General features: G+C 40.2%; 1 protein-coding gene across 1 annotated transcript; it reads right to left on the bottom strand.

The window, feature by feature from the left end:
* Positions 1–1,212: 1,212 nt before the first annotated feature.
* Positions 1,213–20,492, bottom strand: LOC134318038 (NACHT, LRR and PYD domains-containing protein 3-like). Its single transcript, XM_062998777.1, has 8 exons — positions 20,414–20,492; positions 11,902–12,100; positions 4,879–6,655; positions 4,575–4,748; positions 4,266–4,439; positions 3,883–4,056; positions 3,098–3,274; positions 1,213–2,516 (listed from the first exon to the last, which is right to left on the bottom strand). The coding sequence occupies exons 2-8, from the start codon at positions 12,038–12,040 to the stop codon at positions 2,249–2,251; spliced, it is 2,883 nt and encodes a 960-aa protein (XP_062854847.1). The 5' UTR covers positions 12,041–12,100; positions 20,414–20,492; the 3' UTR covers positions 1,213–2,248.
* Between the last annotated feature and the right edge of the window lie 658 nt (positions 20,493–21,150).

Here is a 21,150-nt window from a genome sequence, read left to right as displayed (position 1 = left end):
AATTCATTACTTGTTATTACAAAATAAAACAGCAATAAATTTGGTAAGTAAATTTGTGACCGCGGTCCCACCATAAGCATTTGGGAAAAGCTCGGTCGCACTAGCTACACCGAAAGTTTCATAAGTTTCATAAGTTCTAATGCACAAAAAAACAGAAGGAAAATGTTAAAACCTAAATGTACTGTAGAACAATCTAAAAATGGTGGAAATGCAGACCTTCTCTGTTATTAAAACAATAAAAAAAATGTTTTTAGTTAAATCCACTATTTTTAAAAATCATTTTCCTACTTAACTGCTATTTTATCATTTCTACCTTTGCTTTGATATTATGAAATTAAATTGCAAAATCATGCAAATGGACAATTCCATAAAATAACTCAAATTTCCAGAGCGGAACACTTAAACACTTCCTCATGTACTCATGATTTTTGTATTTTTAATTTTTTATTCTTTGTACTAAAAGCCTGAGCTGTTTTCCTCCATTTACAAACAGCATATCATAAAACAAGGTTTAGATGCGCACTAAAAACTTTCAGTGTACACATTGATGCACAAGTGCAAACGAGTTCTTCAAAAGAAACGGACACATTTTGATTTCCACCCAACTCCAGACATGTCAGATACTAGCAGTAACATGTTAGTGACAGACAGGAACACTCGTGTTCCATATTTACAAGAAATGTTTTCATGTCAGAGTGAAAGTTTCTTCGTATGGGATAAAGTTTCTCTAAAGTTTACCTAAAGATTTCAAACTCCCCCTCCAACCTCAAGAAACACACTGATGTAAGTTCAGAATGATTAATAAAGCTGCAGCATCAGAGGTTTTTATTTCTAATAATTAGCATTAAGATTGTTCAGATATCCAGCTAACATTTTCTATTACATTCAAATCACAGATATAACATTCCACTAAATTAATTAATGAGCATTACAGCTTCATTATGATCAGGGTCGTGGACGGCAGCAGGCGGGAATGTAAACCTTTAAAAAAGAATCTAACTTATACGTATAAATCGTATGGTTTAAATATATTATGTGGTTTATTTGCTTAATTACAGAGCAGAAATAATTTTTCATTCTATTTTAAACAAAAACTGTATCAGTGAGATTATCAGTGTCATCACTGACCGACTGACAACAGTTTCAACAGTTTCAGTTTGTGTAACAGTTTACCTCTCAGTAGAGCACAGTAAAACACAGTAAAGCACAGGGTTTAATAAAAAAAGACATACAGTTTAATGACAAGTTATAAATTCACACATTTACAAATGCCATTTTAGTAAAAATAAAAACAGAATAATCAACATCAAAATATTGTCACATTTTCCGCTAATGTTTATACACAGTTATTTTTTATATTTGATAAACTTAAAACTACAAAAATGAAATTGTGGCACGTAGAAATGTTTGGACCAGCTGCTGTCAGTACGTTTAATATTACAGAACAATAAACTACAATCATTTTCACTCTTCCCTGCTGAAAGCTTTCAGTTCTGAGATCGCCTTAAGTCGACTGGCAGACAACTCTTCCATGTATCAGGTGAATTTTAAATGATGTTGGAGTCTTCACTATGAAGTTTCAGCCGGTTTATCTTCAGGCTGTTCATGATGGTGGATTTTAAGACATTTTGTGCTGTTGTAGAAGCTCCAGCCTTTTTTGCTTCATCATGTGAGCTTTTAGAAAGATATTTAAAAGAATTGATTAAAACTTCTGCTTGTGCTATTTTACTTGTGCCACTGTTAAAAAAATGCACAATATTTACGTTTGTTCCCTGTACAATATGTATTTACTTTTTCTTACATAAGGTTTGACCAGGGGCATCGATGTTTAAAAATGTTGTTATTAAACAGTATAACACCTCTTCATGCTCTTTGACCAGGACCTTCTATAACACCTAACCTTAACCCTAACTTTAACCCTAACCTTAACCCTACTAGCACTACTTGATCTATAAAATAGTAAAACATGAACTAGATATAAAGTTTTGATTCTGATTAATGTCGTTACTGACGGATTCATGTAAACTTAGAGGTCTACCATAACAAGATTATAGAGGTTTATATAAACTCAGTAATCAGATTATTGCAGCTCTCTGATTATAATGTTCATGTAAACACACTGACCGCATGTAAGTGTTAAATTCAGGTACTGATGGAATTAAGTGATGTGATGAACCAAGGATGTTGAAAAGTCTGTTCCTGAGAAGGTCCATGTCATTAATGAAGAAGAATCATACCACTAATCTTACTACTCATCATCATCATCATGCATATAATCATCCTCCTCATCATTATCATATTGATCGTAATCCTCATCATCCTCATCATATCGATCATCATCCTCATCATCTCGATCATCATCCTCATCATCTCGATCATCATCCTCATCATCTTGATCGTCATCCTCATCATATTGATCGTCATTCTCATCATATTGATCGTCATCCTCATCAAATAGATCTCCATCATCATCGTCCAAATCCACATTACTGACAGATACAGGTCGTAATTCGGTGCTGTAGGAGAGAAACACAGTCAGCTGTTAAAAGCAAACTAAGAGTATACATCATCACATCTACTATTAAACCCATTAGTAAATCATCTAACAGTTAAAGAATGTTTCTCCATGAGCAATTACAAGGACTTTGTGGTATTTTACCATTTACCTCATTAAAAATTATGGAGAATTCAGAAAATCTGTGTAACAAAAATGTGCATAAAATCAGGACCTTTAATTCCTAAAACAGCACATCATCAAAAATCAGTGTTTCTGTGATGAATATCAACACACGGACTCGTCCAGGTTGTTAGCAGTGCCAAGTTCTAAAAGCAGGATCTGTACTGGTATGGTGGGTATGGGTATACACCTACGTGGGGATCAATAACTAAATAAATGCATTAATTAACATTTTTAAGGGACTTCCATGTTTATTTCAATGTGACATTGATAAGCCACCTTCTGCAGGTGATACACAGCATGGTAAAATATTTCCTTTCTTGATGGTTTAACATGATGAGATCTTTCTGGACTGGATCACTGAGGATGATCACTTTCATGTCACTAAATCTGTTTAAGGCACTAAAGTGAAAAACTCACAGTATTTTCTCCAGTTTATATTGAGGATCATTTTGTAGATCGAAGAGCAGCTTGACTCCTGAAGTTCCTGCTTTATTGGAGTACAGATTCAGTTCCCTCAGCTGTGATGATGGGTTTGATTTCAGTGCTGAAGCCAGAGCAGCACAACCTTCATCACCAACACTACAACCGGTCAACCTGCAGAGAGAAACAACTCAACACATAAAAACAAACATGGACAGTAAACTAGTACAAAGAGATGCCATACAAAGAGATGTGGCTAGTTTGTGATTGGTTGAACGATTTTAATTGAAGCACCTCCCCTGTTGACCCAGGCCCACATCTCACTCTGCAATATCAGGACGTGCCCTAACTGTTACAGGGTGAGTCTAATCTAGTTAAGTTATTACCTTCCCATACATGGCCAGTTAGTGTTTAAATAAATGATTGTAGTTAATTGTGGTTAATAAAGTTTTTTTGGTCTTATATTCAAAGTTTCTGCCTTAAGATCAGAAACTGAAAGGGTCAAATATTCACAACACTGTACATTCCAAACTGAGCAGAACTTTCTAACAACAAGAACCTGTGACGGTATTTTATATTTACTGGTTGATAAACAAATATCAGCTTGGACCACAATTAACACACTGATTGTTAAACTTCTCGCAGTCAGAGAGCAGATGTTTAAAAAAGGGTTCAAGGCCTGAGAAGACCCCCTGTTCTTAAAATTCTATTAAACAAGGTGGGACAATTGATCCCATCCCCATCAAGGAGCTCAAATTTTGTACTGACACACATGATCTCACCTCAGCATCTCCAGATTACAGTGTGGGATCTTCAGTCCAGCAGAGAGCAGCTTCACTCCTGAGTCCTGCAGGTTGTTGTTACTCAGGTTCAGTTCTCTCAGACTGGAGGAGTTTGAACTGAGAACCGAGGACAGAGCTCCACAGCTTTCTTCTGACATATTACACTCGCACAGCCTGAAAGAGAAAATGATTTTCCACCCTGTTTAATTTCATAGATTTGTCACTCGTCCATTCAGGCTGTTTGGAATGAAATACAAGATGATCTACCTCAGTCCACACATCTACATCCTAAACACTCCATATGAGAAATGAATTTAAACTATCTGTAATGGAGGGACTGATCCATCAGAACCCTAAATTCACTACAGTGCACTTGATCTCACATCAGTATCTCCAGTTTACAGTCTGGATTCTCCAGTCCAGCAGAGAGCAACTTCACTCCCGAGTCCTGCAGGTTGTTGTTACTCAGGTTTAGTTCTCTCAGACTGGACGATTTAGAACTGAGGACGGAGGACAGAGCTCCACAGCTTTCTTCTGTTAGATTGCAATCATCCAACCTGGGTGGCAAAAAGGCAGAACTGTTAGACTATGTACATCCTAAACAGTCTTTATCATAAATACTTTTAAACTATTTGTAATGGAGGGATTGATCCATCAGAACCCAAAATTCACTACAGTACACTTAATCTCACCTCAGTATCTCCAGTTTACAGTCGGGATCCATCAGTCCAGCAGAGAGCAGCTTTACTCCTGAGTCCTGCAGGTTGTTGTTACTCAACTCCAGATCCATCAGACTGGAGGATTTTGAACTGAGAACTGAACACAGAGCTGCAAAGCTTTCACTTGTCAGGTTACAATCAGTGAGTCTGGAAGAAAAACATTTACAAAAAATAAGTAAGTGGAGAAATTTTGCCTGAAACCAACTGAAGGTGGCAGTCAGGATTAGGTTTGGGGTCTCAAGGGGTACACAATGCATTTATAAACCAAAATACTCACTCAGCCTTTTTTGATGCTTTAACCACTGGTAGGAGATTCAGAAAACAATCATCAGAGGTGTCGTATTTTCTCAAATCAAAAACATCCAGCTTCTGTTGTGAGTTCAGCAACACAAACACAATAGCCGACCACTGAGAAAAAGAGAGAACGCTTTTCCTGAGGCAACAGTCACCTCCTCTGTGCAGGTAAGTTTGGACTTCCTGCACCAGAGAATCATCATTGAGTTCATTCAGGCAGTGGAACAGGTTGATGGATTTCTCTGGAGAGGAATTCTCCCTGATCATCCTCTTGATGTACTCGATGGTTTCCTCTTTGCTGTGAGAGCTACTTCCTGTCTGTGGCAGCAGACCATGTAAGAGAGTCTGATTAGCCTCCAGTGAGAGACCCAGAAGAAACCGAAGGAAAAGGTCCAAGTGTCCATTTTCACTCTGTAAGGCCTTGTTCACTGCACTCTTCAGGAACTCAGACAGGTTTGAGTTGTTGAAGAGATCAGACAGTTCAGTGGTTTGTTCTCTGGTTTTATTTTTATTTATGAAGCAGAAAAATGCAAATAAAGCAGCCAGAAACTCCTGAACGCTCAGATGTACAAAGCTGAAGACCTTCCCCAGATAGAGCCCAAACTCCTTTCTGAAGATCTGGGTGCACACACCCAAGCACACTGACACTTCTCTGACATCTACACCACAATCTCTCAGGTCGTCCTCGTAGAAGATCAAGTTTCCTTTCTCCAGTTGTTGGAAAGCCAGTTTTCCCAGTGCTAGAATCGTCTCTCTGGTCTTGTGAGGATCAAGATCACGGTTCCCATGGTACTTTCGATCCTTGTGCTTGAGCTGGAAGATCAGAAAGTGGGTGAACATCTGAGTCAGAGTTTTGGGGATCTCCACAATTTCTGCTTCATCCAGCATTCTCTCCAGAACAGTGGCAGAAATCCAGCAGAAGACTGGAATGTGACACATGATGTAGATGCTTCTTGTAGACTTTATGTGTGAGATGATTTTACTGGCCAGGTTCTCATCACTGATCCTCTTCTTGAAGTATTCCTCTTTCTGAGGGTCACTGAACCCTCGTACCTCTGTTACCTGGTCTACACACTCAGGAGAAATCTGATTAGCTGCTCCTGGTCGAGTGGTGATCCAGAGGAGAGCCGAGGGAAGCAGGTTCCCCTTGATGAGGTTTGTAAGCAGAACATCTAATGAGGCTGATTCTGTTACATCACACAAGTTCTGATTGTTCTGGAAGTTCAGAGGAAGTCGACACTCATCCAGACCATCAAAGATCAACACGACTTTGTGGCTCTCACAGTCTATATGAAGTAATTCTTTTACTTCTGGAAAAAAATAATGCAGGAGCTCCATCAGACTGAGGTTCTTCTGCTTCATCAGGTTCAGCTCTCTAAAAGGAAGCGGGAACATGAAGAGAACGTCCTGGTTTGCTTTCCCTTCAGCCCAGTCCAGAACACACTTCTGCACCGAGACTGTTTTTCCAATTCCAGCAATTCCTTTGGTCAGAACAGTTCTGATGGACGCGTCTCTGAAGAGATCGTTGCATTTAATGGGTTTCTCCTGCGCTGCTGGTCTCCTGGACGCCGCTTCAATCTGTCTGACCTCGTGTTCATTATTGACGTCTTGATTCCAGCCCTCGGTGATGTAGAGCTCAGTGTAGATCTCATTCAGAAGTGCTGAGCCTCCATGCTGGGAGATTCCTTCATTAATCCTTTTATATTTTGATAGCAGTTTAGTTTTGAGTTTTATCTGATATGCAGTGACCAGTTCCAGTTCTAACAGAGAGAAACAAGATGACAGTTTTATTAATGAACATTAATGACATCATTAATATTTAACATTTAATAAGGTCCATAAACCTCCTCTTTGTCCTTTGTTCCTCAGCACCTTCTCCTCATAAAATTCTCATCCCTCCTCTGCACATGCTCAAACCATCTCAATCTCTCCTCCCTAACTGTGTCTGATGTAACGTGTACACATGCACATTACAGTGTACAGTGCTTGTGTCTTCCATTGTGTACATTTGTATTCTTGGGTAAGGTAGGCTTCTTGTTTAAGTATATTCTTTGCTGTAACTTGTATTAGAATCTATCTTTGTAACTTTGACTAGTAACTTGCTTAACTGTGCTAGAATTTAACTATTTGTAAGAAACTAAAGCTAGTCTCTTGCTGCATTAATTTGTGTTTTGCCGATTGGTTTCAGGTGTCTATTGTTAGAGGCCTAGGTGTGAATTGAGGGGCAGGGCTAAGCTTAGTATAAAATTAAATCTCCGCTACATCTTTACTATTACTAGGTTTTAATGTCTGTCTGGATTGTTTAATCTGTCTAACTTTTACTACACAACTAATTTTGGGTAAGTACTATCAGTCTCTGTCATTGTTTCATTTACCAAACTTATCTCAGCATGTGCAAATCAATCATTCCTGTGCTCATATCTCACAGACCCTGCAGACATCACAAGTCACATTATAGGAACAGCAACCTCATCTACCCCCAACTGTTGCAACAGTCTCAAACAGTGGTGGTAACTGGGGTCTGGAACTGTCAATCAGCCATCCAAAAAGCTGACTTCATCTCAGCTTTTGCACTTTCTCACAGCCTTGACTTCCTGGCACTGACTGAGACGTGGATCACCACCGAAAACTCAGCAACACCAGCAGCCTTATCCTCTGCCTACACCTTCTCTCATACACCGAGAGGATCTGGTAGGGGTGGTGGTACAGGTTTGCTCTTGATCAGGAAATGGCACTTCACTCCCATGGATCTTTCTCACCTTAACATTTCATCCTTTGAATTTCATGCTATTACTCTTACTTTTCCGATTACTCTTCATATCATTGTCATCTACAGACCACCAGGCTCATTGGGAGACTTCATAGAAGAGCTGGATGTTCTTCTGAGTTTCTTCCCTTCAGATGGAACTCCTCTGACACATCTTGGTGACTTTAATCTCCCTACACTTTAGTCCTCCTGTCTTCTTCCTCTTCTTTCATCTTTCGACCTCCTCTTTAACCACAGCCCTCCGACACACAAAGAAGGCAATCTTCTGGACCTGGTCTTCAGCCGTCCAGCTTCTGCTCTGGACCTCATCGTCACCCCACTTCACCTCTCTGACCATCACTTTGTGTCCTTCTCTCTACATCTCCCAACTCTTTCTACCTCCAACCACACTTACACCCTTAAAACACGCCCTAATCTTCACTCTTTATCTTCCTCCTCGCTGATCTCCAACATCCTAACTTCACTACCTAACCCTGACATGCTTGCTACCCTTCCACTCAACTCCGCAACTAATACTCTACACTCTCTTCTCTTTCAACATCCCTCGATCAGCTTTGTCCTCTTACCCTCAAACGAGGAAAACCTTCTCACCCTGCTCCTTGGCTTTCAGATGCACTGCGCAGCAACAGAAGAGAATTAAGGGCAGCTGAGAGAAAGTGGAGGAAATCTAAGCTCGGTGTTGATCTCCACTCCTACCACGCTCTGATGTCCAGGTTCTCATCCGACGTGACTGCTGCAAAAACATCTTTTTACAAAACAAAGCTTGAACAATCTGCTGCTGACCCACGTAAGCTTCATGCTATCTTTTCTTCACTTCTGAACCCTCCTCCTCCTCCCCCTTCTGCCTCTCTTACTGCTACTGACAAAATCAATCAATCCTTCTCTCCGACTGACCCACTTTCAACTGACCCTCAACCCACCAACACACTCACCAGCTTCACCAGCTCACACATCTCACAGGACCTAATCTCCTTCATCACACCCATCATCAACAACTCCAAGAAACCTACACTAGACACTACAGACATTAACAACTACAGACCTGTCTCACTCCTCTCTTATCTATCAAAAATTCTTGAATGTTCTGTCTATTACCAACTATCTGCCTTTCTTACTCAGAATGACCTCCACGATCCGTACCAGTCTGGCTTCAAGGCAGCGCATTCTACAGAAACAGCACTTGTAGCTGTTACTGAGAAGCTTTATGCAGCCAATGCAGCCAAACTGTCATCGGTCCTTATTCTTCTTGACCTCTCTGCAGCCTTCGACACAGTGAATCACAGCATTCTCTTGTCCACTCTCTCCAACCTTGGAGTAACAGGTTCAGCATGGCAATGGATGGCCTCCTACCTCGAAGGGCGCTCTTACCAAGTGTCATGGAGGGGATCCATATCTCCTCCATGCACTCTCTCAACCGGTGTTCCTCAGGGCTCTGTACTCGGCCCACTTCTTTTCTCTATCTACACCCACTCTCTGGGTAAGGTCATAGCCTCCCATGGCTTCTCCTACCACTCCTATGCAGATGACACTCAGCTCATTCTGTCATTTCCTCCTTCAGACACACAAGTCTCAGCTCGCATCTCAGCATGTCTGCGAGATATCTCACAATGGATGTCACAATGGATGTAATCTAAAACTCGATCCCAGCAAGACAGAGATGTTGCTCATTCCCGGAGATCAGTCTCCAACCCAGGACCTAGTCATCTCTCTTGATGACTCCCAGATCAGACCATCTGATAATGTAAGAAGCCTTGGTGTTGTCCTGGATAACCAGCTGACCTTCTCTCCTCATATAGCCAACATGACAAGATTGTGCCGGTTCCTCCTGTACAACATCAGGAAGATTCGACCATTTCTCTCCAGGGAAGCTACTCAGATTCTGGTCCAATCACTTGTAATCTCACGGTTGGACTACTGCAAATCCCTCCTGGCAGGTTCTCCTATGTCCACTATTAAACCCTTGCAGCTCATTCAAAATGCAGCTGCCCGTCTGGTTTTTAACCAGCCCAAACACTGCCACATCACCCCACTGCTGCCACATCACATCACCCCACTGCTGCCACATCACATCACCCCACTGCTGCCTCATCATCATCCCACTGCTGCCACATCACCCTACCAGTGTTAATTTTTACAGCAAATTTTGATTTAGATTTAGTCATAGTCTTTTGACTAAAATGTAATTTAGTTTTAGTCATAATTTAGTCATCTGAATTGTTTTAGTTTTAGTCTAGTTTAAGTCGACTAATTATCATAATTGTTTGTTTATTAGGATTTTAACGTCATGTTTTTACACATTGGTTACATTCATGACAAGAACGGTAGTTATTCATTACACAAGTTTATTCAATTCTCAAGGTTATATCGAACACAGTCATGGACAAATTTAGTATCTTCAATTCACCTCACTTGCACGTCTTTGGACTGTGGGAGGAAACCGGAGCACCCGGAGGAAACTCACGCAGACACGGGGAGAACATGCAAACTCCACACAGAAAGGACCCGGACCGCCCCACCTGGGGTTCGAACCCAGGACCTTCTTGCTGTGAGGCGACAGTGTTACCCACTTAGCCACCGTGCTGCCCTAAAATACATATAAAGGGTTTAAAATGTAAATGCTTTTTCATCAGTTCCCTTAAATTATTTAAGTCATTATATACACTTACACAAAATGAAACATTTTTAACCAGTTATGGAATATTATTCATGTTTGAATGTGCAATACACACAAAAACAGATTTAACTTATTTCAAACATCATCTTTATTTAATTGACCTTGCTTATTGAGCATAACAATAACAAAATATTAATGACCAGTAGGCCTGCTCTGCCTGAAAAATATATGCATTGTTCATAACAAATTGTATATTACATTCTTTATAAAACTGGGTACCATAAAAGCAGCAGTGACATTATGTTGCCATTATACTGCCAGCAGTGCCAGATGTCGTTTCAGATTTGTTGTTTTTACCCGAGATCGTCGCCCCACATGGTTTACACATCGTCTTGTTTTTCACGACATCAAATGAGAAATGTGTCCAGATATATCGACTCTCCTCTTTCTCCCTGTTGACATTGTGGAATTAACCTAGTTCCATGAGTAAAGACAGTTCACAGGCTAGACTGCTCTTCCCGGGTTTAGATCAAATTTGTGCGAGTGCGGTCTTACCGCGGTACTGCAAAAGATTAGTACTGATTGGATGGCTAATCGCCTTGTCCCGCCCCTCCTCATACGCTAAAGTAGTTATGATTGGATCTCTTTCTAACTTGTCCCTACCATCCACAAAACTAAATCAGTTCTGATTGGATGTCGTCCCTGCCAAACATTTTCGTCTCGTTTTTATTCGTTGACGAAAGTGTCGATTCATTTCGTCATAGTTTTTATCCTTTTATGTAGTTTTTATTTAGTTATCGTCTCGTTTTCGTCATGAAAAAAAGGTTCGTTGACGAAAACTATGACGAAAATCATTCGTCAACGAAATTAACACTGCACCCCACTGCTGCGTTCTCTTCACTGGCTTCCTGTAGCTGCCAGCATTCAGTTTAAAACACTGATGCTCGCCTACAAAGCCAAAAATGAAGTAGCCCCAAGCTACCTTCGCGGTCTAATCAAACCCGCTCTGTACCACGCAACCTCCGAGCCTCTAGTCTCGCTCGACTTGATCCTCCTCCCAGGACTGAAGGAAGACGAGCATCAAGGCTCTTCTCTGTTCTAGCACCCAAGTGGTGGAATTAACTTCCTCTGTCTTTCCGAACATCTGAGTCTCTTGCTGTCTTTAAAAAACGATTAAAAACCTTCATCACCTTCTTACTAAACACTTAGGCTGACTTGTACTTATTTACTAACATTTTTTTTTTAATTTCCAAAAAAAAAAAAAAAAAAAAAACCCACTTTGGTTCTAACAGGTTACAGCAGATTTGTGTTCTTCGACTGTTGTTTACTACAACTTGAGAAATGAAATGTTTACTATGGAAGCTCTTCTGTAAGTCGCTCTGAATAAAAGTGTCTGCTAAATGCAGAAAATGTAAATGTAAACATTGCAATTCTCTTCTTCATGGGTGATGAACTGGTACCACTGAGACCTGAACCTCTCTACAGACACAACACATGAAGTTCCTGCCTTCAGCGCTTCAACACTCGTTTTATTCAGATAAGAAAAGTAAGTTCTAAATCACCCAGTTTAAAGTGGAATATAGTAAAAAATAAAAAATAAATATGCAGTGTTCCTCATCACTTACTTTTCTGCAGATTGTTAGCAAGATCTGGCTGGTCCATGTTCTTCAGGATGTGCTGGGTGATCTTCAGCACTTCCTGTCTCATACTGCTTGTATCCTCCTCATCCTCGTCCTCACCTTCCGCTGTACAATCTGAAATCATGAGCTTTTCAAACTCGTTCAGCTCTTTCCTTACCAGATTGATCACTTTCTGCTTCAGCTCCTGATTACAAAAACAAAAAGAGAAACCGTGACCAAAGATTTTATTTTATGTTATTATTTATAACAAGCATCACCTATCAGGCAAAACTGACATTTTTTAATGGATTTGGCTGGGTAAACTCATTTTGATATTAAATGTGTGATATTTAAAAAAAAATTATATATATATATTAGGGCTGTCGAAGTTAACGCGTTATTAACGCATTAATGTGATCTCAATTTAACGCGATTTAAAAAAATAGTGCCGTTAACACAAATTCTATACAGGAAAAATTTAACTATACAGGCAGTGAGTGCCATGTAGAATTACATCACGAAGACCCGCATTGTTATGTTTTGTACTTAACCACGAAATACAAATGACACTAGTTATGTGGAGAACGAGTTGTCTTTATTGCTTAATCCACAACTTGGAGCATCACACTAAAACATAACACGCCGTTACCCGCTGGTCACCTGATACACATATCAGCTCAGTGACGTACAACACAGTGGTAACGTGATACGCAGATCACGTAAATGATATACAGGGGTTGGACAAAATAACTGAAACACCTGTCATTTTAGTGTGGGAGGTTTCATGGCTAAATTGGACCAGTCTGGTGGCCAATCTTCATTAATTGTACATTGCACCAGTAAGAGCAGAGTGTGAAGGTTCAATTAGCAGGGTAAGAGCACAGTTTTGCTCAAAATATTGCAATGCACACAACATTATGGGTGACATACCAGAGTTCAAAAGAGGACAAATTGTTGGTGCACGTCTTGCTGGCGCATCTGTGACCAAGACAGCAAGTCTTTGTGATGTATCAAGAGCCACGGTATCCAGGGTAATGTCAGCATACCACCAAGAAGGACAAACCACATCCAACAGGATTAACTGTGGACGCAAGAGGAAGCTGTCTGAAAGGGATGTTCGGGTGCTAACCCGGATTGTATCCAAAAAACATAAAACTACGGCTGCCCAAATCACGGCAGAATTAAATGTGCACCTCGACTCTCCTGTTTCCACCAGAACTGTCCGTCGGGAGCTCCACAGGGTCAATATACACGGCCGGGCTGCTATAGCCAAACCTTTGGTCACTCGTGTCAATGCCAAACGTCGGTTTCAATGGTGCAAGGAGCGCAAATCTTGGGCTGTGGACAATGTGAAACATGTATTGTTCTCTGATGAGTCCACCTTTACTGTTTTCCCCACATCCGGGAGAGTTACGGTGTGGAGAAGCCCCAAAGAAGCGTACCACCCAGACTGTTGCATGCCCAGAGTGAAGCATGGGGGTGGATCAGTGATGGTTTGGGCTGCCATATCATGGCATTCCCTTGGCCCAATACTCGTGCTAGATGGGCGCGTCACTGCCAAGGACTACCGAACCATTCTGGAGGACCATGTGCATCCAATGGCGGTGCCGTGTATCAGGATGACAATGCACCAGTACACACAGCAAGACTGGTGAAAGATTGGTTTGATGAACATGAAAGTGAAGTTGAACATCTCCCATGGCCTGCACAGTCACCAGATCTAAATATTATTGAGCCACTTTGGGGTGTTTTGGAGAAGCAAGCCAGGAAACGTTTTCCTCCACCAGCATCACGTAGTGACCTGGCCACTATCCTGCAAGAAGAATGGCTTAAAATCCCTCTGACCACTGTGCAGGACTTGTATATGTCATTTCCAAGACGAATTGATGCTGTATTGGCCGCAAAAGGAGGCCCTACACCATACTAATAAATTATTGTGGTCTAAAACCAGGTGTTTCAGTTATTTTGTCCAACCCCTGTATATCACACGTATGATAATAATAAGCTTTTTTCTCTCTTAATTTTCCCTGACAAGTGAAAAACCAAAATATAGCAACCTTAACATTATGAGGAAGAATTTCTAAGATATTCCTTTGCAATACTTTATCATTTTAAGAATATGATACAGACTGACCAACACTATTAAGCCAAATCGCATTGAAAATTGACTTTACTTTTAATATCCTTCTACAATGCTGGTGCTTCTTAAAACTGAATATTTTCTTTTAAACAGAAGTGTTATTTAAATGCTATTAAATTGTTTTCCAACAAAATCCGCCCAATTTGGCGGAAAACCGCCCAATCTGGCAACACTGGAACGCGTTATTATTATCGCGTTAACTTCGACAGCCCTAAAACTTATTCTGATATCCAGTTAGCAGCGTAGGGTTTATATAGCAGCAGGTAGAATAAGGTGAGAATAAGGTGCAAAAACAATGCAATATTGTGCAAAGATGCAAGTAATATAGTCACTAGTATGAGTTGTCAGAACCCAGGGAACAAGACTGTGTTGATTGTGAATGAGTTTTTGTGTATGTTAGTGTATGTACACCGATCAGCCATAACATTAAAACCACCTCCTTTAAAAAAAAAAAAAAAAAAAAAAAATGCGATTAATCGCGATTAACTATATGAAATTCTGAGATTAATCGCGATTAAAAAATTTAATCGTTTGACAGCCCTAATATATATATAACAATGGCAAGAATTAAAGAGACTCCTAATATCTTGACCACTCACTCTTTTGCTCAGAAAATTGAAATGTTCAGAAAAAGCTGAAATGATATTAAATACAGTTTTATTTATTAAGATTTTATAAATGATGAAAGAATGAAAGGATCTAAAAGGTTCAAAGCCATGTCATGCAGGGACGAACTCCATCTACAGTACGGTTCTCAAAAACTATATAAAGAAAACCATAAAAAATTTAGGATCTCAGGAAACAAGATTCTTTCAAAAACAACGAGGAGGAGAAGGTTCAGTTATGGGTCACCACCGTCTGAGAAACACATCCAGGACAGAATCAACATTTCAATAAGTTTAGCTACTTAGTTACCTGAAGTAAAAAATCATGATTTGAGGAACACGCCCCTGTCCCAACTTTTTTGGAGTGTGTTACAGGAATCGAATTCTAAACGTGAAATTAAATTAATTTTTCCTTAAGATCTTGTATTGATGATGGGAGATTTGGAGCACTGCACAAAGTCTTCTCCAGCACATCCCAAAGATTCTCAATGGGGTTCAGGTCTGGACTCTGTGGTGACCAATCCATGTGTGAGAATGACGTCTCATGCTCCCTGAAGCATCTTTCACAATCTGAGCCCGATGAATGCTGGCATTGTCATCTTGGAATATGCCCGTGCCATCAGGGAAGAAAAAATCCATTGATGGAATAAGCTGGTGGTTCAGTATATTCAGGGAGTCAGCTGACCTCATTCTTTGTGCACATAACGTTGCTGAACCTAGACCCTGACCGACTGCAGCAACCCCAGATCATAGAACCGCCCCCACAGGCTTCTACGGTAGGCACTAGGCATGATGGGTGCATCACTTCAGCCGCCTCTCTTCTTACCCTGATGCGCCCATCACTCTGGAACAGGGTAAATCTGGACTCATCAGACCACATGACCTTCTTCCATTGCTCCAGTGTCCAATCTTTATGCTCCCTAGCAAACTGAAGCCGTTTTTGCCGGTTAGCCTTACTGACGATGGTTTCCTTAAGGCTACACAGCTGTTTAGTCCCAATCCCTTGAGTTCCCTTCACATTGTGCGTGTGGAAATGCTCTTACTGTCACTATTAAACATCCCTGAGTTCTACTGGAGTTTTTCTACCATTTGATTTCACCAAACGTTTAAGTGATCGCCGATCACGATCATTCAAGATTTTTTTCCGACCACATTCCTTCCTGGAAGATGATGTCCCCCTGTGGCAAATGTTGTTTACAATCTCCATACCAAATTGTTAGCTAACTAATTCTGATCTGGAGTTATTGGTCTCCAAAACTTTCCAACACAAAAAAACTGATTATACTGCAAAACAATATAACATAGGATGAATTATTAATATTATTAAAAATATGTCAGATGAATTATTTGTACTTTATTGTGTCATTATTTAATGCATTTGTGCCTTTTTTTGGCTCTAAAGCTCTGTCAGACTCTGTCCATACACATGAAATTTAGCCCTCAGTCTGTCACATCAGTCTGTAAAAAATCTAACTGAATCACTCAGTAAAAACATGTCAGAAACGAATGATTCATATGAATCGAATCAGGGAGCTGTGCTCTTATCTATGGTAAAGATTCATTTGTTTCGCATTATGATGTTGTGCGTAAACGACTCCATGAATCACTTCATTTGTTATAGAGATTCAGTCGTGGTTCAAGCCATGAAAAACAGCTGTTTAAACTAGGGCTGTCAAACGATTCAAATTTTTTTTTTTTTAAAGGAGGTGGTTTTAATGTTATGGCTGATCGGTGTACATACACTAACATACACAAAAACTCATTCACAATCAACACAGTCTTGTTCCCTGGGTTCTGACAACTCATACTAGTGACTATATTACTTGCATCTTTGCACAATATTGCATTGTTTTTGCACCTTATTCTCACCTTATTCTACCTGCTGCTATATAAACCCTACGCTGCTAACTGGATATCAGAATACGTTTTTATTAGGACTGTCGAAGTTAACGCGATAATAATAACGCTATCAAGGGCCAGTGATAGCTCAGTGGTTAAGGTACTGGACTAGTAAACAGAAAGTTGCCGGTTCAAGCCCCACCACCACCAAGTTGTCACTGTTGGGTCCCTGAGCAAGACCTTTAATCCTCAATTGCTCATTGTGTAAGTCGCTTTGGATAAAAGCGTCTGCTAAATGCTGAAAATGTAAATGTAAATGTAATAACGCGTTCCAGTGTTGCCAGATTGGGCGGATTTTGTTGGAAAACAATTTAATAGCATTTAAATAACACTGCTGTTTAAAAGAAAATATTCAGTTTTAAGAAGCACCAGCATTGTAGAAGGATATTAAAAGTAAAGTCAATTTTCAATGCTGATTTGGCTTAATAGTGTTGGTCAGTCTGTATCATATTCTTGAAATGATAAAGTATTGCAAAGGAATATCTTTGAAATTCTTCCTCATAATGTTAAGGTTGCTATATTTTGGTTTTTCACTTGTCAGGGAAAATTAAGAGAGAAAAAAGCTTATTATTGTCATGCGTGGGATATATATCATTTACGTGATCTGCGTATCACGTTACCACTGTGTTGTACGTCACTGAGCTGATATGTGTATCAGGTGACCAGCGGGTAACGGCGTGTTATGTTTTAGTGTGATGCTCCAAGTTGTGGATTAAGCAATAAAGACAACTCGTTCTCCACATAACTAGTATCATTTGTATTTCGTGGTTAAGTACAAAACATAACAATGCGGGTCTTCGTGATGTAATTCAACATGGCACTCACTGCCTGTATAGGTAAATTTTTCCTGTATAGAATTTGCGTTAACGGCAATATTTTTTTTAATCGCGTTAAATTGAGATCACATTAATGCATTATTATCGCGTTAACTTCGACAGCCCTAGTTTACACCAATCAGAGCTTCCGAATTCACGTATTGGGCGGGATTTTAGTTGTTCCTGAAACTCTCAATATATGCTAGTTTTTGTTTGGTGGACAATCGCAGTTGGAAATGGATTTATATAATCTAGGATTATTCTGGAAACATACAAGATGGCCTCCAAGAGGAAAAACAAGTGGATTATATCCCTAATGGAACAATACGCAGATAAAGACTTGGTCTCAATTGAGGGATTCACCCCTCACCTACTCCCTTTCCCGTCTCCTACAGACACCCAGTCCTTTCTTCTCACACCTTTTGTCATCTTGTATCCTGACCCCCCTCTTGTATCTTGTATTACCCGTTATAAAACCAACACCCCTTTTATTACACTTCCCCAATCTTTGTTCACCTTTGTAGTCCCCCTCTCCATTGTCATTTCCGTCCCCCTTAACCTCCTCCTCTTTTTTCTAATTTCTCCCCTCATTTCGAGTCTTTGTAAATCCTCCCATCATTTCTAGTGTATACAGTGGGGTCAAAAAGTATTTAGTCAGCCACTGATTGTGCAGGTTCTCCTACTTAGAAAGATGAGAGAGGTCTGTAATTTTCATCATAGCTACACTTCAACTATGAGAGACAAAATGAGAAAAAAAATCCAGGAAATCACATTGTAGGATTTTTAAAGAATTTATTTGTAAATTATGGTGGAAAATAAGTATTTGGTCAATAACAAAAGTTCAACTCAATACTTTGTAACATAACCTTTGTTGGCAATGACAGAGGTCAAACGTTTCCTGTAAGTCTTCACCAGGTTTGCACACACTGTAGCTGCTATTTTTTGCCCATTCCTCCATGCAGATCTCCTCTAGAGCAGTGATGTTTTGGGGCTGTCGCTGGGCAACACGGACTCCAAATTTTCTATGGGTTTGAGGTCTGGAGACTGGCTAGGCCACTCCAGGACCTTGAAATGCTTTTTACGGAGCCACTCCTTCGTTGCCCGAGCGGTGTGTTTGGGATCATCGTCATGCTGGAAGACCCAGCCACGTTCCATCTTCAATGCTCTCACTGATGGAAGCAGGTTTTGGCTTAAAATCTCACGATACATGGCCCCGTTCATTCTTCCCTTAACACGGATCAGTCGTCCTGTCCCCTTTGCAGAAAAACAGCCCCAAAGCATGATGTTTCCACCCCCATGCTTCACAGTAGGTATGGTGTTCTTGGGATGCAACTCAGCATTCTTCTTCCTCCAAACACGATGAGTTGAGTTTTTACCAAAAAGTTCCATTTTAGTTTCATCTGACCACATGATATTCTCCCAATCCTCTTCTGGATCATCCATATGCTCTCTGGCAAACTTCAGACGGGCCTGGACATGTACTGGCTTAAGCAGGGGGACACGCTTGGCACTGCAGGATTCGAGTCCCTCTCAGCGTAGTGTGTTACTGATGGTAGCCTTTGTTACTTTGGTCCCAGCTCTCCGCAGGTCATTCATCAGGTCCCTCCGTGTAGTTCTGGGATTTTTGCTCACCGTTCTCATGATCATTTTGACCCCACGGGATGAGATCTTGACCCCAAGGGAGATTATCAATGGTCTTGTTTGTCTTCCATTTTCTTACAATTGCTCCCACAGTTGATTTATTCACACCAACCTGCTTGCCTATTGTAGATTCACTCTTCCCAGCCTGGTGCAGGTCTACAATTTTCTTCCTGGTGTCCTTCGACAGCTCTTTGGTCTTGGCCATGGTTGAGTTTGGAGTCTGACTGTTTGAGGCTGTGGACAGGTGTCTTTTATACAGATAATGAGGTCAAACAGGTGCCATTAATACAGGTAACGAGTGGAGGACAGAAGAGCTTCTTAAAGAAAAAGTTACAGGTCTGTGAGAGCCAGAAATCTTGCTTGTTTGTGGGTGACCAAATACTTATTTTCCACCATAATGTACAAATAAATTCTTTAAAGATCCTACAATGTGATTTCCTGGATTTTTTTTCTCATTTTGTCTCTCATAGTTGAAGTGTAGCTATGATGAAAATTACAGACCTCTCTCATCTTTCTAAGTAGGAGAACCTGCACAATCAGTGGCTGACTAAATACTTTTTGACCCCACTGTATAGTCTTCCCAGAATATGCCTAGTTAGATTTCTGTTGGTCTTACAAGCTGCGCCCATACGTCTGTATGTGTTAATAAACTACTCTACTCCTGAAGACCCGGAAGTCTCCTGACTCCTGTATTGCTGAATTTCTAACACAGTTTAAAGAAGGGAAGCTCAGGTAAGGGTACAAATTTCTCTATGATGGGCATTGAGTTTCAAAGATTTTAAATTTTAGGGGATGTCGAGTTACAAGGTACCTCTGTACTGATAATAACAATGTGTCATTGCATCGTATATATCTATATATACCCCCCCTTAAAACATTAAGTAATAAATATGATAGCCACTACATGTCAAAACTCACAGACACGTCCATATAGTTACAATAATTATTAAAATTTTAAGAACACCCAAATGTTTCTTGTTTTATTGACATCCCATCAGTTTAAGTTCAATAAAAACCTGAAAACATGAGGGGTAAACACCCAAAATAAAAAATAAAAAGTTACCAAAACCATAAATAATAATTCTGTAAATTTAACAGTTATAACATAAAAAGCTTTATTTAAAAAACTAACACTAACTGACACTAAACAAAACCTTCAAACAGTTCTCACAGACGTCCCAAATTCTGATACATCACAAACTCTTTTGTACTACATGGGCGTGTCTGTGTGATGTGTGTAATGTTTGAATTACTGCTGTAACTCTGTGGTGTCCCTTTGGGAATAAAAAAAATAATCAATCAATCAATCAATCAGGATTCTTATAAAATAACCTGGAAACATGACTGTTAGAGATACCCCAAAATAAAGTTTAAGTTACCAAAAACACTCATTATAAAGTAAAACTCATCATACTGACCCCAGATCAGCTGAACCATCTCCAGCTCCAAACTTCATTGGAGGATCCATCGACCAATCAGTTTTCATAGACAAACAGCTGGATCCAGGTGAGTCTGATCTTTCACCCTCCATCAGACTAAAACACAGAAATGATTAAAGTTCTAATGAAATTAAACATGAAATAAACATGAAATAACCTGATTAAAACGTTTCTGCTTTATTATGAATCAGATTTAAACTGAATCGTTCAGAATCAGAATCACTACGTGCTTGTTACCTCTGATCAGCAGAACCATCTCTCAGTTTTGGTGGAGGATCCATCGACCTGAGTCCAGGTGAGTCTGATCTCTGACCCTCTATCAGACTAAACACAGGAGTTATTAGAAGCGCTACTGCAGATCAAACGTGACACTTTCATGCTAATTCAAGCTACATTTAATATTAAATATAAGCTGGATGTTCACTTCATATAAACTCAGGAGTGTTTTCACAATGTCTGAAGGTGATTCTTCCCCATCAGCACCTGCTCAGCCCAAAATATTACTCGTATAACCCTACAACACTGTTAAACCCCTACAACTCATCCAAAATGCAGCTGCTCACCTGGTTTTTAACCAACCTAAACACTGCCACATCATCACCCCACTGCTGCCACACCATCACCCCACTGCTGCCACACCATCCCCCCACTGCTGCCACACAATCACCCCACTGCTGCCACATCATCCCCCACTGCTGCCACATCACCCCACTGCT

Source organism: Trichomycterus rosablanca, chromosome 7 (assembly GCF_030014385.1).
Source record: "Trichomycterus rosablanca isolate fTriRos1 chromosome 7, fTriRos1.hap1, whole genome shotgun sequence".
NCBI lineage: Eukaryota > Metazoa > Chordata > Actinopteri > Siluriformes > Trichomycteridae > Trichomycterus > Trichomycterus rosablanca.
The sequence above is the reverse complement of the archived record's forward strand: the minus strand, read 5'-3'. Positions and strand labels throughout refer to the sequence as shown.